The 17,258-nt window shown below is 41.6% G+C and overlaps 1 protein-coding gene across 5 annotated transcripts in view; it reads left to right on the forward strand.

Annotated features, from left to right (window-relative positions):
- rptor (regulatory associated protein of MTOR, complex 1) overlaps window positions 1–17,258 on the forward strand; it is a 232,561-nt gene that overhangs the window by 111,170 nt on the left and 104,133 nt on the right. For all 5 annotated transcript variants that reach the window (XM_036000319.1, XM_036000320.1, XM_036000322.1 and 2 more), the window contains exon 8: window positions 7,025–7,084. In XM_036000319.1, the coding sequence (XP_035856212.1) occupies window positions 7,025–7,084 (60 nt within the window). The remainder of the gene's footprint in view (window positions 1–7,024; window positions 7,085–17,258) is intronic.

Below are 17,258 nucleotides of genomic sequence, written 5' to 3' on the forward strand. Positions count from 1 at the left end.
ACCAGGCAGATTTGAGGGTAATTACGCAATTCAGCCCTTTAGGGCAGACCTTTCTTTGTGTTTTACAACACAAAGAAACTGACATTAACTACTACTGTAGCCTAATGGCAGTTACACACCGGGCCGATAATCGGCCGTTGGACAGTCTGGCGAGGTCAGTGACTCGAGCCTGTTCGGTGTGTTCCGTGCCGTCGTCTGTTGGAGGAGCTGTCAGCCTTCATTTTGGTTGACCTGACATGCTCAGTCGGAGACAGGGCAGTCGAGACTCACCCGGAAACGGCAAGCGGGATGAGCGTGACTAAGCCTCTCAAAATCTGACAAAAATCTTTTAAACTGACCTTTGTCAATCTGAAATGAAGACAGATTCAGCAACTGCATGGCCTATTTCTCGCTTAAAATGTTTTCAGAAACACGTTTCGATGAACTATTTTAGTACAATATGAGATCGTATTCTGAATGAGTTGCCATTAATGGCCGGTTGAAGAATCCAAAATCCGGAAACAGCAGCCAGACCCATGTGACACGTTCGTCCAATCAGCTGCCGTTTTTCATTTTTGGGCGACAATACAGATTAGCGTCGCCTGCTGTTATGGAGACGTATTACGTCTCGTCGCTTTGGTGTGTTCCGAGGCACTTTTTTGACCAACTCGGGGAGACCGATAAGTCCAACTGCCTTTTCTGCCAACGGTTGGCCGTCTGGTTGGTCTGTAACTGCCTTAAGGGCCCTACTTTCATGGGGCCGTAACAAGTGCAAGCAGCTGTTTGGTATATTTGTATTTTGCTGACGTGAAAAATGTGCCTCTCTGGTGGTATGTTAGTGCTCAGTGAGGTATCTTAAAGGCGCAAACAGGTGCAAGGTTCATTCAGAAGAGGCAGCACAAAGACAGTTGTTGGTATTTTATTTAGGGCTGTCAAAATAACACGTTAATTTCGATTAATTAATCTGAGAAAAAATAACGCGTTAAAAAAAATAACGCAGATTAATCCATTCCATATTGACGTTTGACCCGGAGCCGTTCTAGCCACCATTCGACTGTAAAATGAAGGAGGGAGACGAGAATGCGCTGCCTGGATCATTAACTGGAACATTTACTTGTAAAAATCTTCTTTCTGCCAACCCTGGCTACCGAAATCTGGTAACACACAGGCAACACAAACACCGCTGCATGTGACGCTAGTTAACACTATACTCGACAGCAGCTAACGTTAGCCTACCGCTAGCTAGTTAACACTATACTCGACAGCAGCTAACGTTACCTACCGCTAGCTAGTAGCTGGATTAAACACGATTACAATGCTGACAGCTAACGCTGAACGGTGTAAAGTGTGACTGTGTTTTACTGTAGAGGACTGTGACTCAACAGCGGGATGTAACAATCTGTAGCTGCTGACCTGCCGTCGGAAAAACAACACAGACGGTGCGTTCAATGAAACTGGTAAACTACAGCTTCGTGGTGCATTTGAAGTTATTGTAAATGTCCTTGGTGGTTGTTTTTGTCGTTCAACAGCAATTTACTAGTGAAATAAGTTATTGTTATACATTATTATTAAATCATTTAATTTTGACCATATGGCCTTAGCAATAAACAAGCCGTTCTTTAATGTCACCAACTGTTGTTTAGTACCCTTTGTTTTCTTTTCTTTTTTTACTTTCTTAAAAAGTATCGGTTCAGGCACCGTTAATTATGTATGCAAATAATTTCGATTCATTAATCACAGAGTCTGTAATTAATTAGATTAATTTTTTTAATCGATTGACAGCCCTAATTTTATTGGAAAAAAACTTCTGAGAACCACATCTGTTTCGAACAGAACAAAATACTTGGAGCAAATGCGCCTCAATAACAGTATAAGGCTTAAAATGCAAATACATTATTTTAAATGTAACACTTCCCAGCAGTAGATGCATTTAAATTAAAAAGGAAAAGCATCAAAACTTCCTGTTTAGACAAGAAATAGAGGAGAGTGACTAGACAAGGTGTGATTTCTGCTTGTTTGTTTATTTGTTCTGTTTTCCTCGAGACGGCAGAGGGTGGGGGGTGGGAGAGGGTTTTTGTTCTTGTTCAATTTGAGTTTCTCTGTTCTGTATGTCTCATGATGAAAAAAAAAAAACAATAAAAAATTGATCTTTAAAAAAAAAAAAAAAAAAAAAAAAAAGTCTTCCTGTTTAGCGTGGTATAATAGAGAATAGAATAATTTTCCGAGCTTGAGTCATGTCTGAGATGAATTATTGTTTTTGTTTGACAGTGTCCTACTTTGAGTTGTTAGCATTTGCGCTAGCCCCTGAAGTGATATGTTTTTCCTTTGACTGGTGTAAATGCACCGCTAATTAGCAAATACTAGGTTGAATGATTCACCCGGCTGAAGTGCATTCGGCAGATGTTTAACAAAGACTAGTGGGTTTCAGGTGAGACTAGAGTGAGGACAGATCTGAAAAGATACTGCACAAGCCTTGATAAAAGCTCTCTGCACTGACCTTACCTCCCATTCAAACCATTCAGCCTCAGAGTGACGTATGGTCTGCTTTCAGCTTGCAGAATGCACTTGTTACTCTACTACTGTGATAATGAATATGTAATTGTATCCTGTAGGAATGCACTGAGGTCTATTAATTTAAATGATGTCTTAAGCTTGTCACTGGGATGAAATTTGGCTGCCAGCTTCATGCCATAGAATGAAACCCATTTTATATTATATATATATATATATATATATATATATATATATATATATATATATATATACATATTTAGAAATGATTTTCGGGTTCGGGTCGGACTCGGTCACATCAGCGCGATAAAGCATTTGTTGTAAAATGGTGCTGCGGCTCCTTTAAGAGAACTGCAGTTTGTGTGGGTGTGTGTGTGGAAAGTGGGCAGAAGACATAAGAGAGACAGAGAAAGAGGAAGCAGACGTGTAGATGCGACCAAATCTTTAGTCTGAACTGGGCTTTACAGCAGTAGCACACACTGGACAACACCAGTTTTCCATTGTAATTATTTACTTTTTGTCCCTTTGTCTCAATGCTAAGCAGTAGGCATAACCACATGCTGTGGTTGATTCATAGTTCTGGCATTATAAAAAATAAACAAGCCAGTGCGAATTCATTTAGGGTTCATGTTCATATACTATGATTATAAACACTCGTAGAATCACTTTCTGTAGTCGCAGTGCGTCATTGGAGCGGTATAGTCGTTTTTGATTGATTTTTGATGTCATTTGAGAGCACAAACATTGCTTTTTCAGAGACAGAATGACTATGGATACAGGTGTGACCAAATGCTCATCTCTTCTCCTCTCCTTCTCTTCCCTTTCTCCTATCCTCCACGCCTGAGTGACTTGACATCGCCCTGCCCAGATGTTAGGTGGAGACACGAGCTCACTGATGCAACCTCCTGCTTGGTCTGTGCTCTGTTTACTTTGGCACGTCTGTCTGTTTTCTCCCAGACTCCATTTTTAGTTAATCATCTCTGCTTATGTTGGGGAATTCCCCGTATCCCTTTTGAAGTAGTTCACAGGCGAAAACATAAACCAAATATTTAATCTGTGGTCCAAATGAAATTCAAAAGTAAACAATCTTGGATTGTGATGTATTGGGGGAAACAATGATATATAACTGGCACACAGCAAAAGGCTGGCACATACTAATGCAGATATTGCATATCATGGCTTTCATTGGAAAAGTTTCTGATCATTAAGACTTTAGACCAACTTGCCCTGCCTACATCCTTCCGTCTCTTTGTTCCTGGAGTGCGGGGCACACTCACGGCCCGTGCTGTTCTTTTAAAAAAATCAGTAAGTCACTCTGGTGTCATGTGGGATCTCATTATTCTCCAGCATCAGGGAGAACCTTTGGATGCGAGTGCCACAGATTTCGTCACAGTCAGAGTGGATCAGTTGTTCAATCCCATGCATCATCCTTCTATCCTTTTGAAACTTTATTCCAATTCTTTTCCAGGCATGTTGGAGGCTTCAATTGTTTGTGGAGAAAAGTGAATCACTAATAACTTTGGAACCAAACATGACGGGCGGCATGAGGAAGCTTTAGGACAAGGGTCAACAGGACAGAGTAGCTTTGACTTGTGATTTTATTGTTGCACTGTAACATTTCAACAAGTTTAATTCTATTAACTTCTCGTTTAACTAGTTTGATCTTTTTGTCCAATTAACGTCAGATTGAATTGCCTAGTTCCTACAGTCAGAACTATTTCAGAACTTATAGTCATGGCTAGGGTTGGGACGGTTACCGCATTACCGCAATACCGCGGTCACGTGACGCCTACTGCAGGTCTGAGCTCGTCACTGTCATCACAGCAAAAAAAACATTGGCCTGCACATGTGTGCACATTATGTCTAATGACATGGATTCATTGATTCTAATGACATGGATTCATTGATTCTAATGACATGGATTCAATTCAAAAGCAAATCCGACCTTTCACGAGTTGTGGATGACACATAATACCATTCCATCCGTGTTGACTATTAGGCCTACATGCGAGAGTAGCCTACCTCTGTAATGTCTTGTATCGGAGAAATGTCTTTGCCTTTCCTACCGTAGGAAAGGCAAAGACATTTCTCCGTTCTCAGCTGAGGTACACATTAACGTTACAGCTGCAGTGTTTACCATTGCACATTAGCCTAGCAGCTAACAGAGTTTCCTTCTGTTTATAGCTAACGGTATGGTTGAATGTCAGCCTGCGTGCATGTTTGGTAGCCTAAAACATAGCGGCTTATATTGGTAGAGAGAGCAACAAGTTAGCGAACCGCCGAGTCGCCCTCTCTGCTCTCTGTCTGCTCAGCTGCTAGACGGGCTGCACTCGGGCTGCAACATGTTGTAAGGTTTAAGCCGATGTTTATTCGAGGGCAACGCCATTCACTTTACTTGTTTTATAGACAATAGATAAAGCCACCGTGTCTTGAGAAGCTCTAGTTTGTTGTTTTTAACCCACTTTACATCAACCTTGCTATCTCTTTTTCCTCTCTCTTTTCCTCACAGTGGCACTCATACGCTACTCTCCGTTACCGCTCGCTCTCCTTGCGTGGCCACACGGGCACTGACGTCACTCACTTAAGGCACCCTGCCATTCTCGCTCTAACTGACGCTACTCTGGTAAGGGGGTTGCGGTATACCGCTCTACCGCTTGCTTTTCAACCGCGGTAAGAAAAAATCCATACCGTCCCAGCCCTAGTCATGGCTCAAAGCTTGTCTCTTTGAAAGGATGTGTTTGCTTAACGCCCAGACAGATATTTATTTATTATTACCTCTGCCAAGGAGGTTTTAAGTTTGTTTATCCACTTGTTTGTTGGTTTGTTTGTCTGTCGGCTAGATTACAGAAAAACTACTTCCCTGGCTTTCCTGAAACTTTGGTGGAAAGATGGAGCATGGGCCAAGGAAGAACCCATTACGTTTTGGAGCGGATCCGAATCACGGGGCAGACAGACAAATTACTGTTCACTTTCGTTAACATTGATGGGTGAAGCATTTGTGCTGCATTCATGTGGTGTTGTAATAATTGGAAAAGTTCCTGAATGGGAAAATTCACACTGCTATAACATTGTGAGATAGGGCATGACTTGGCAGAGGTCTGTGCTCTCTGAGTGCCCTTCTAGTTCAGTATGGTTTTAGGATGTCCGTCCATCCCATTCTTGAGAACGCGATATCTCAGGAACGCCTTTAGGGACTTTCTTCAAATTTGGCACAAAATCTCCACTTGGACTCAAGGATGAACCGAGGTAACACTTTACTTGAAGGTATCTACATAAGAGAGACATGACACTGTCATGACACAGTCATGACAAATGAAGCCTAACTCTAACTCTAACCATAACTTGTCATGACAGAAAACGAATGAGACTTACTAAAAGAAGCGTTATGTCATAAACGTTTATGACTTGTTTATAATGTTTATGACACGTTCATGACAGTGTCATGTCACTCTTATGTGGATACCTTCAAGTAAAGTGTAACCCACAAATCAACTGTGGGGATTGTATAGATCTTCTGTGCTGCCGGGTTGAAGATATATGTGAAGCATCCACGTCTTAATAAAATAAAAAAAGTAGCTGCACCTTCGCCAAAATGAAGACTGAAAAACAGAACTATTTTGATATAAACATACTCACCATGTGGCAGGTAGCCACATAGATATCTATATATATAGATATATATATAGATATCTATATATATATCTCCGATAGGATAGGAATAGGCCGAATGCAAGCGAGTAAAAAAAGATTAATTGTTAAAGATAATTAAATGGTAAAAGCAGGAACAACAGTGACAAATCGGACGTGGAGAGGTGAGAAACGTCTTTAAATTATGGATAATCCTCATTAAAGATGCTCTAAGCGATGTTGGGTGACGTCACTTCATGTTGACGTTGGAAGTATTGTCAAACAAAACGGAGGCTAGCTCGCCCCTCCCCCCTCCTCATCTCGTCCCCTCCCCCTCCCTTCCGCGCACTAACCCCCCCAACCCTCACCCCCAAATCCTTCTTGTCGGTTATTGGCTGGAACACTGTTTGTTATATATATATATATATATATATATATATATATATATATATATATATATATATATGATATAAAAAAAACGCTCTCTTCCAGGTGTGGGACGACTCGCAGTGAGCTGCAGCGTCGGGCCGTGCGTCTGTCGAGGCTCTGAACGGCAACCTGCTGTGACATCCAGCTGGCCCGACCTGTCAGAGCTCTCCGTGCACAGTAAACAATAACCCTCCCGTGCCCGATGTCTCCGAAATATGACTCTGTGTTCCATGCTGCCCCGCTCCCTTTGACTGTAACTCAGCCAAAATACACTTATCAAAGTGCTCAGTGGTTGTAATCTTCTGAAGCTCTCATTTTTCATTCCAGTGTTTTATCCGTCAATTGTCTCTCTCTCGCAGGTCATAAAATTTGTACTGTACAGGCCAAACGTTTTTATTGCTTTGTCTAGTCTGTGAGCGCCTCTTGTTTTCTTTCCAACTCTTATCAGCAGCTTTGCCTTGTCTTTGTTTTTGCACAGGTTTTGTATGCAGAAGAGTGCCAAGTTGGTGCCAGGGGTGACGTTAGACCTCATCGAGAAGTAAGTTTCACTCCACCTCCATCCTAAATAAATGGGAGGAAAAAAATTCTCTGTTGCAACTCTTTCCCTCTTACTGTCTCTCTGTCTCAGTAGGGTGCAGTCTAGAGATATCATTATGCTGTTTTCCTCATGTCTTTCTATCTGTCTTCCTGTCTGTCCTTTTTTTTTTGCTCTATCCTCCGTATTGTCAGCCCTCTCTCTGTTGTTTTCCATTCTGCAGGTATGATTTTCTGCCTTTGTTTTCCCCCCCTTACAGCCAATGCGGCAGTAATTTGGCAGATTTAAAGCTCCACATTTCTTCGGTAAACCTCCGGGTGCCATGCGGCTGAGCGCAACTCTCGCTTTTAGGCACACACTGAGTGATATTAGCGCTCAATACGGATGTCATATCCTAAGTTTCAGTCGTTTCACAGAACCATCGGGGGTGGCTTTTCCTTTTTTTCCCACCCTTTTGTGCGGGGGAGAATAAAATGACACCCATAAAATAAGTCGGTTGAGGAGGTTTTAGAGTAACTTAAATAGCAGACTGTCATATCTCAGCAGAAAAAGAAACCATCTTTTTGGAAAGCACCTTAAGGGGCTAAACTTGAAGAGTGTCTCAGCAGTCTTCTAATGACGTCTGCTGAAAGGTGAATAATCGTTTCTCTTCACATCATCAAACTGTGATTTCAGTTTGCCACAGACAGCCAGACACAGTTTGTGAGTACATCCATATACACACACACACACACACACACACACACACACACACACACACAGGAACACACATGCACACAAAACACCTGCACATCTGTACCTTCCACTAGACTTTAATTAGATTTTGGCTGAGGCTTTGTGTCGAGACAGTGTGTGCCTCTCTGCTCTCCCCTGTCCTTTTTCGTCCTCAAGAGCTGTTTTCTGTGTGTGTGGTTCTTTGGACTCACAATAATGCACTTTTACTTTCCTGTTCTAACTTATGTTTCATGTGCTCTACTTTGGAGAGAATATGTCTACTCTGGTGCTGTAAATCCTCAAATAAAAGCCTGCTGTAGCACAGCCATTTTTTAAAAACAGGCTTTTATTACCGGACGGCCCTTTATTTCAAATGTTCCCTTTTTTATATGTGTATCTTATTATCTATTTTAGTAAGAAGCCTGCCTGTTTTTGTATCTGCCCATTTGAATTTGCTATTGTTTGCGGTTGATGCAAACTCAACACCTTTTTTTCACCTTTTTGCGAGGCTGCCGCACCGGGTTCTTTATCTTTTTGGGTCAGACCCAGTAGAGGTTACCGGAGGCGCATACCCTATCCCAGCCGCGGCGGCACCCACACAGCATCACCGTCAGCCCTAGTACAAAGCAGCGGGGTGTGTGTCGACTTGGGGACGGAGGTCTTCGGTCTGGCAGTGGTCCAGACTAGGTTGGCCATTAAAAGCATGTCGATTCACACGGGACTAATATCACAGAACCTCCGTGTTCAGTGAAATATGGTAGGTCATTAGCGGGGGAATTTTTACTTTATAAATTACAGACATGGCCGATTCGCGCAGGATTAAGATCAAAGACAACCTCCGCGATTAGTACAAATGACTAGAGGTCACCAGGTAGTACTCATCCTGTGTGAATAGGGCTTTAGTTACATTTTTTACAGCATTAACTCCAGTAGAGTCATGCAATTCTTACCAGTTAGTCAAGTATTGTTTTCACTCATTCACTGATTCCATTTGCGTCTACTTTGCCGTTTTTGCGTTCGGTATTAAGCCACAGTCAGTGAAACGTAACACTTTCTGCAAAAGATGTTTCACATTAAAAGCCTTCCACAGGCTCAAAGGACAGAAGTCCTCACTTTGCTTGTAGGCTTTTACTGTAATTTGAAACCTCTATAGGAAATTGAGTTGGGTTTTATTGATAGTACATTTGCACCAAAAAGCCCTCAAAGTAGAGACACTCTGTTCTGTCGAACACAGATTATCTTCATCATAGTACAACACATGTTCCCCCATTCATGTTTTTCAACCTGTCCTTCATTAGGGACCCCTTTTGGTTTCTTCATCATAGACATGACAATTGTATGAGACTTTTTCATTATTTGAATACCACCTTATATTGCAAAATACGTGATCATTCTTCTTTTTTTTGCCACATTTTCCATTAGCTATTTCCTGTTTTAGTTTTTGTCTGTTTTTGGTTCATTTTGGTTAATGGTTTTTGGTGGTTTGTTTTTGTCGCCCAACTGACATATTTGGATGAATGAGGAAAGACGCAACTCCCCACTTAGTGCTGGTTTCCTCATGTGTTACACTTAATATCTCAGAAACCACTCATTGAAGGAAGGAATATATCTCCTTATTGTGGTTAAAGCCTTATTAAAATCACACAAATTGGTCCAGTGAGTAAGTGGATCATTCGTGGGGAGTTTACATGTTCACTCTCAACTTGTTTCCCAAGTTTCAACAAGCTTAAAGGTGCTCTAAGCGATGTTGCGCGTTTTTTAGGCTACATTTTTTGTCATACAACATTTTTTGATACAGCAAACATCTCACTATCTGCGAGCTGCCTGTCCCCTGAACACACTGTAAAAAAAGAAACGTGGTCTCTGTAGACAGCCCAGGCTCCACAAACGGCAACAACAACAAACTGTGCCAACCTGCACCACCAAACATAACAAACAGTGTTCCAGCCAATAACCGACAAGAAGGATTTGGGGGTGGGGATTGGGGGGGTTAGTGCGCGGAAGGGAGGGGGAGGGGACGGGATGAGGAGGAGGGAGGGGCAAGCTAGCCTCCGTTTTGTTTGACAATACTTCCAACGTCAACATGAAGTGACGTCACCCAACATCGCTTACAGCACCTTTAATGAGGATTATCCATAATTTAAAGACGTTTCTCACCTCTCCACGTCCGATTTGTCACTGTTGTTCCTGCTTTTACCATTTAATTATCTTTAACAATTAATCTTTTTTTACTCGCTTGCATTCGGCCTATTCCTATCCTATCGGATAAGTATTAAGGGCCGTCCACACCAACTATAACGATAACTATAAATCTATAGTTTTAAAAATCGTTCTAACTCAAGTGGATGGTGGAGTCCACACCACAACTATAACGACAACGACAGCGGAGAACGAAATCGTTGGGATCACTTTCAAAGCAATTTGATGAACGATGACAGCCAATCAGAATTCATCTGAGTTAACAGCATGGCACGGCGGAGATAGACACTGCGGAGATTTGTTTCACACAGGTTGTTAGTGGTGTGACTTTTCCACTCGGGGCAATCCTTTAGCCAATCCCAATACTTTAAAAGTATTTCTTGTGTCACAGAAACCACAGAGAGTGAATCTTGTGTTTTTAGATGTGGTTAACATACTGTCGTGTTTTTGTTCCGATGCTCCTCTGCTCAGATCTGACACCACCCCCTCGCTCTCGTCCCCGGCTCTCTGCAGCGCTGTGCGCCCGCTGTTTTCTGGAGAAGGCAGCGGTGTCTGCGCCCCGGGGACCATCGGTCAGATTTTTTTTGGCTCCTAAAATGTAGCCAAATTCACAAATATGTGGGATATTACTACAGACATTCCCGTAATTGTAGGTTGCAACGTCTGCTGTATGTGTTATAATTAGCTGGAGCGTGCAGTACGTGCTTGACGTCGCTGTTTGCAGAACACTCAGCAGTGTGGAGGCTCACATCATTATAGTTATAGTTATGTTTATAGTTATCGTTTGTGGTTTGGATGGCACTTTACACAGGAAATGCCCTAATCCTGTACATATAGCTACTGCCGGATGGGAAAGCACTAGAGCGATGACGACCGTCTTTGAAGAATTAAGGCCTTTTTTTTTTTTCAATTCGGTTTCTACATTCTGCCTCTCAACCTCACCAGCATCAGTCGGTGGATTTGACAACACTGAAGCTCTCCGCTCGTGCTCAACTTCTCATGTCCTCCTCCTTCATCTTTTATCATGTCTCACGGGTTCTGTGGAGAGGGGGGAAAGTAATTTATGACCTGCTTGCTGTAAGGAGAGTTTTAACAGCAACAAACGTCACACTAGTTTACGTCAGAGACAGCAGCACTGGGGGGGGGGGGGGGGCTCACCTGCTCTCATTCTCCCGGCAGGCATTATAAACACTGAACAGAAACATCAGAGGTGTGACAGTTTATAACAATAGGTTTTGGAGTCTGTCTGCCACCTCACAATGAAATTCAAAAAATGATTTCTGTCAAGGACAAACTGTGATCTGAATTCTAAGCTACTAACAAGTCATATGCCAGGCAAACCAACGCACGCTAAAGAAACACTCAATGCAATTACACTACATTGTAGGTTTGATTCCTGTAATGGCCTCTCAGTATGTGCGGCCTTCAGGCTGTAGGATGAACCTGTCACACACGGGCCATTCTGCTGTGTTTTATAAGATCCTGGGCTGTGCTCTCCGTGTTAGCTGTCTGCTTCAGACATACACACAGCAGGGTCAGATACAAATACAAAGCCAGTAAGGTTAAGCGAAAGCACTCCGCAGCGGCAAAGTGCTGACCTGTTCTGTATTAGTCTGTATGCTCCACTGAAATTGGATTTAAGGTGTTGTCGATTCCAAACAATATTGAAAAAGTAATAAAATGTCAAATTCATGAGACCAATGACCTTGCATTGAAGTACAAGCACTGGGAATATGAAAGGTGGGATTTCATATAAGAAAAGAATACGCAGATAAAGACTATTAGAGGACTAAAGAGGGTTAGAAATTTCCAAAATACGTGGTAAAATAGTGATATAGAAAATCTACTGTAGTTCACTAAGATGCCTCAATGGTAAGAGACTCCTGGCCCTTGATGTTTCAGCAGCCCTGAACATGACTGGCAAAGGGCTTTTTCGTTTTTAATCAGCGGGGGGGGTTGGTGGGGTCCATGGTGCTTCAGTTGCGGTTTTTGCTTGATTGCATGATGTCCAGAGGGCTAAATGTTGACTCAGCTGATGTCGCTCAGAGATAAATAATGGATGGTCTCAGAGCTCATGAAAGAAAAATGAAACCAAACCCATTTGCCTTCTCACCTCTCTGCTCTATGAAGCTGGGCCATAATTCTAACTAAAGTCAAACTCTGATCAACCCAAAACTAAATGTCAGACAAAGTTGGACATTGGACGTACCATTTGTCAGATGAACAGGAAGAAGACTTAGACAAAAGCTAGCTCTGTGTCTACTGGATATGTAAAAAAAGTGAACATGTATTACCTAACAGCAGTAGATGTAGACAAGTTTGACAAAAGCACACTGTACAACACTGGATGCACCACAGAAGTAGTAAACACTCTGCTGGAATACACATCACAAATTCATGATATTTAACGGTGTAGAGACCTTGTTATACACTTTATTTTCAGAGAGTGCCTTATGCCTTTTTGGAGGATCACCTTAAACACACCAGCTTCGCAATTTCTGGTATGACTTTACTCTTATGGTCTTGTTTTCTTTCTTTTTCCCTACTGACCAAGCATGTCGAGCAGCTAATGTGTAGAATATGAGCCTGATACTGCTCCACTGGGCTGTGATTATGGGGCGTGTTTCAACCGAACCAGGAAAGAAAATGCTTCTGCGCTCAATTGGATAGACCTTCAACCAATCAGAGCAACGGAGACAGACGTCACAGAAGCTGCAAGTCAAAGGCAGACTTCGACAGAGCAAAGGCAGAGGCGGCAGTTTCCTTGTCGTGCGGACGGGTGTGGCAATGTGTATACATACGTGATCGCGGTTCTCTGTTCCTCTTTTAAAATGAATGCGCTGTCGGTATCTTCTATAACAGACGCAAAGGCGGAATCTACACATCTCAGTTCTCCAGCGGCAGCCATCTTTGTTGTAAACAAATTCAACCCAAGCGCTTTGTTGACGTGGTTGATTACGTTACTGTTGATCATCTGTCCATTATCGTATAAAGCCCGCCCTGACAATTTGATTGGTCCGAACAGCTCTGGTTCGAGCATAGTTGCTCCACAACGGATCAAGTCCAGACCGAACTTCCCGACCTCAAATGTTGTGGGCGGGGCTAAGTTCGGCTGGCATCCAGGCTAGGTCTGGCCCACATATGACCACGTTCTTTTAACAGGAATGTGTTCTTTGCCACATTTGACGAAAATGAAAAATATTTTGTGTACATGCCCCATGATTCAGGTACGCTCCAAAATTGAATGCAGGGTTTTTCCTGCATGGAGGAATTTTTGGCGCTCCCCAAAAAGGTTTTAGCTAACTCCAAAGGAAAATCACCAGCACCAAAATAAAAAGAATTGAGAATGAAAATAGCAATTCACTCTCTAAATGTGTTTAAGAGTAATTAATCAAACAACCGTTGAACAAGCAGAACATAAACTTGAATATGAGAGCTAATCTCAGTTTTATCGCCGGTCTGTACCTGACTCCCGGTGATTTATTTGAATATTAATATTCCTTTTTTCAACCAGTTTTGTTAATTGGGGTTTAATTTACTTAAGCATAATATACATTTATGTTTATCAAATTGTCAGAAATCACAGGTACATAAAATGCATAGATTTCAAATAAGGTAACACAGACTCATTGCCTTCACTGTGCACGGACCGATCATGCTAACTGCCATGCGTAGTGTCTCTCTCTCTCTCTCTCTCTCTCTCTCTCTCTCTCTCTCTCTCTCTTCCCCCCCCCAAAAGGCTCAGGAAAAACCCTAGAATGGTTTCTTCCTTGACCCATGCTACACCCTTCCGGGCCAGTAGTTTTTCCCGTAATACTGCTGACAAACAGACAAACATAGCCTCCTTGGTGGAGGAAATAAGAAACACATTGCTCAACAAATGAACTACTTTGCCAGTATGGTGGAAATAGGAGAAAATAGAGCCGAGTATGTAGATTACGTGCTTATCTGAAAGCCTCAGGCATCGTGAGAGGCAACAGGGAACGCGCTACTGTGTGTATGAACAGGGCAGTCTGTTTTCTATTAATTTATGCTGTGAAATGTGAAGTCGAAGGCGATCCGTATTGTAGACAAAAAAACAGCTATATCTAACCTTTCTAACTAGTGACAAGATTACCCAGTTTTTAAAAGTAATCTAGCCATCCGAAAAAATGTGACCTGCAGTATACTGTATCTCTAGATTACACAGGCTTCAAAGGACACGTGAAGCCTCACGATGATGACTTTTGTAAAGCTACAGTGCAGCGCTGCAGGTCACCTGTTTTATGCTGTGTAGGACATAAAGCAGGCATGTGCGCTTGTAAGGACATGAAGCCTCATATAGCTGGCTCCATTGTAACTGCTGATGGGGCTTTGCTTTCAGTGGTTGTGTCATGTTTGATACCATGGATACTGACGGGGCAGAAATATAAGGTACTTTAAAGCGCCTAAGTCTTACCTCAAGTCTTACCTCAACTAGATCAATACACAAATCAAAATGTGTTTGGATACAGATACTACATGTGAAGAGGGCAGTGGTGGAATGTAACTAAGTACATTTACTCAAGTACTGTACTTAAGTACAAATTTGAGGTACTTGAGTCTTTTCTTTTCATACCACTTTCTACTTCTTCTCATTTCAGAGATAAATATTGTAGTTTTTACTCCACTACATTCATCTGACAGCTTTAGTTACTAGTTACTTTACAAATTAAGATTATTGCACACAAAACAAATGTAGTTTATAAAATATGTTTTATTACAGACTTAACCCATCTGAAATGATTAGACCATTAATCACTTTTGATTGACAGAACAGTTTGGATTGTCTCCAGTTTCTAAAATGTGAGGATTTTTCTGCATTGAGTACTTGTACTTTAAGTACATTTACCTGATGATACTTACACATACATACTTCTACATAAGTACAATACAATTTTCAATGCAGGACTTTTACTTATAACAGTGTATTTTTTTTAACAGTGTCATAATAGTATTTTTACTTAAGTAATGGATCTGAATACTTCTGCCACCACTGGAAGCACACATAAAACATATATAAAAAGGGATATGCTGTTGCTCTCATCTAGAGCAAAGAGCCAAATGTCTACCAGCTCGAGGGTTGCTGCTGTGTAGCAGGCTCCTCTCTGTGGAGCAAGGGCATAGAGTATTTCCTTACGGGATCAACAAAGTCTCTCCTTGGCATTATAAATGCTGAGGTGCCATCACAGTGATATGATTCCTTCAATAATGGAGTCACCGCTGAGTCGAGCACAGCTGGGCTTCAGACGATGTCAGAAACCATGCGGGCGGCAGGGTGGGAGCTCAATGTAAAAGAGCCATAGGAGGCCGTGAATAGGGATCAACCCACCACACTTGTGTCAGCCCCATGAGAGAAGAAAGATATTGGATGAGTGTGTGTGTGAAAGAGAGACAATTCAATTGCAATTCAATGTGAGGGAAACTTTTAACAGCTACTGTACGTAGCTCAAGAGAGATCCAAGTCTATTGTGAGCAGGTAAAATCCACATGCGCTCGGCGTCGTGACTCTCTTATCTAAAAGGCCATTGTGATTGGATACGGCCAGAATGTGTGTTGGATGTATGTGGGAAGCAGAGACAGAAGGGTACACAGATGGAGGAGAGACAGAGGAAAAATTAATAAACAAATCGACAGCACTCAACTACTCAATGCTGCCGTTATGCTGAATACATTTTGCAACAAATGTTTCTAACATTTCCAGGGCGATGAGTGTCCGATACATGCTTCCCAACAGTGTATGACCTTTAAAGGTGTGAATAAGTGCCCATTGAGTGGTTGGTGAGTGTAATGCCCATCAGCTGTTTGCTCATGCCCACGTGTTCAATTTGGACACAGCAAAAATGATGACAAAGGAAAAAAGCTGCTTTGAATACTATTTGAGGCACACTTTAAAGGCCAAGCAATAATGTCAATGTCATCTGACAAGCAAATGTCATTTTTGTTGTAGTTGTGCTACAGTAGCTACAGCTAACTGAATGGGGGCATTTCCACCTGATTTTAAAATCCGCCCTGAGTGATCCAATCAGAAGTGGACAGCTCTAAGTACGTTAAGATAAGATAGACTTTATTAAAACTTTAGTGCGTAACTTCTTTATATTAATGAACATCTGTTACATTCAAGCCATTGCCAAATGAGTTGATACAAAGCTAATATAGACCATAAGCTCCCTAAAACTCTCTCTGTATTTCTCAGTATGGCTATGTTTAGAAAATGTCGTCCGGCGTCCATCGCGCACAGAAAATTGAGTGAAGATAATTTCCTCTTCTGAAGAGTCCATGTTTTTTTAACCCTCCGTGTCCTCCTTGGTTACAAGTAACTGTGTGGAGGAGGGGTTGGGGTGGTGTGCGATCACTGAAGGCTTGTATCATGTGGATGCAACTACGGTGTTGTTGTCATTACTTAGAATTCCTCATGGGGGAGACAGAAACTACGCACTATAGCTTTAATCCCACACTGGGGAAATTCCCTTGTTACAGCAGCTCAAAAACAAATTCACACACATCAGAATAAGACAAATACACATTAAATAGACATAGGAAAAATATACAAAAAGTAGTATAAGAAATAGAAAAAATAAAAGTAATAACAGTAATATGTACAGTATCCATAACACTCTTATTATAAACAGACAGGTTAAAAATAAATATATATATACAGATGGGATAAGGTGCGGATTAATAGATATGGCATATTGCACAGTAATAAATAAATAAATATGCATAGTGCAGAATATTGTCAAGTGATGGCTCATGTTGCAGAATCAGCAAGCAGTGCTACATTATAAGGTTGTATTAAAGAGTTACTAAAGAGTTAGTTCACAGCTGGCAGTAACATGTTTCAAATTAGAGATGTACCGATACCAGTATCGGTATCGCCTCCGATACTGCCTAAAACGCTGGTATCGGTATCGGGAAGTACTGGAGTTTATGCACCGATCCAATACCACGTAATAAAGCTCTAAAGAAAAGCTACGTTAAAGTAGTTTATGTTCTTTTTCCATTATAACGGACTGTCAAACTGGATAATAAAAGAAAGTTCTGTGGCATTCATTGTTTGTGTTTGTTCATGTTTCACAAAGAGTTTAACCTGAGCCAGACCGACAACAAAGATAGAAATCATATCACATCCATACAGGGATAGTAGTATACAGCTGTTAAAACATAATAAAATATATGACACACTGGTATCGAATCGGTACTCGGTATCGGCCGATACGCAAGTTCAGGTATCAGAATCGGTATC

The sequence above is a fragment of the Sander lucioperca genome, chromosome 4 (genome assembly GCF_008315115.2).
Source record: "Sander lucioperca isolate FBNREF2018 chromosome 4, SLUC_FBN_1.2, whole genome shotgun sequence".
In the NCBI taxonomy this organism is placed as follows: Eukaryota; Metazoa; Chordata; class Actinopteri; order Perciformes; family Percidae; genus Sander; species Sander lucioperca.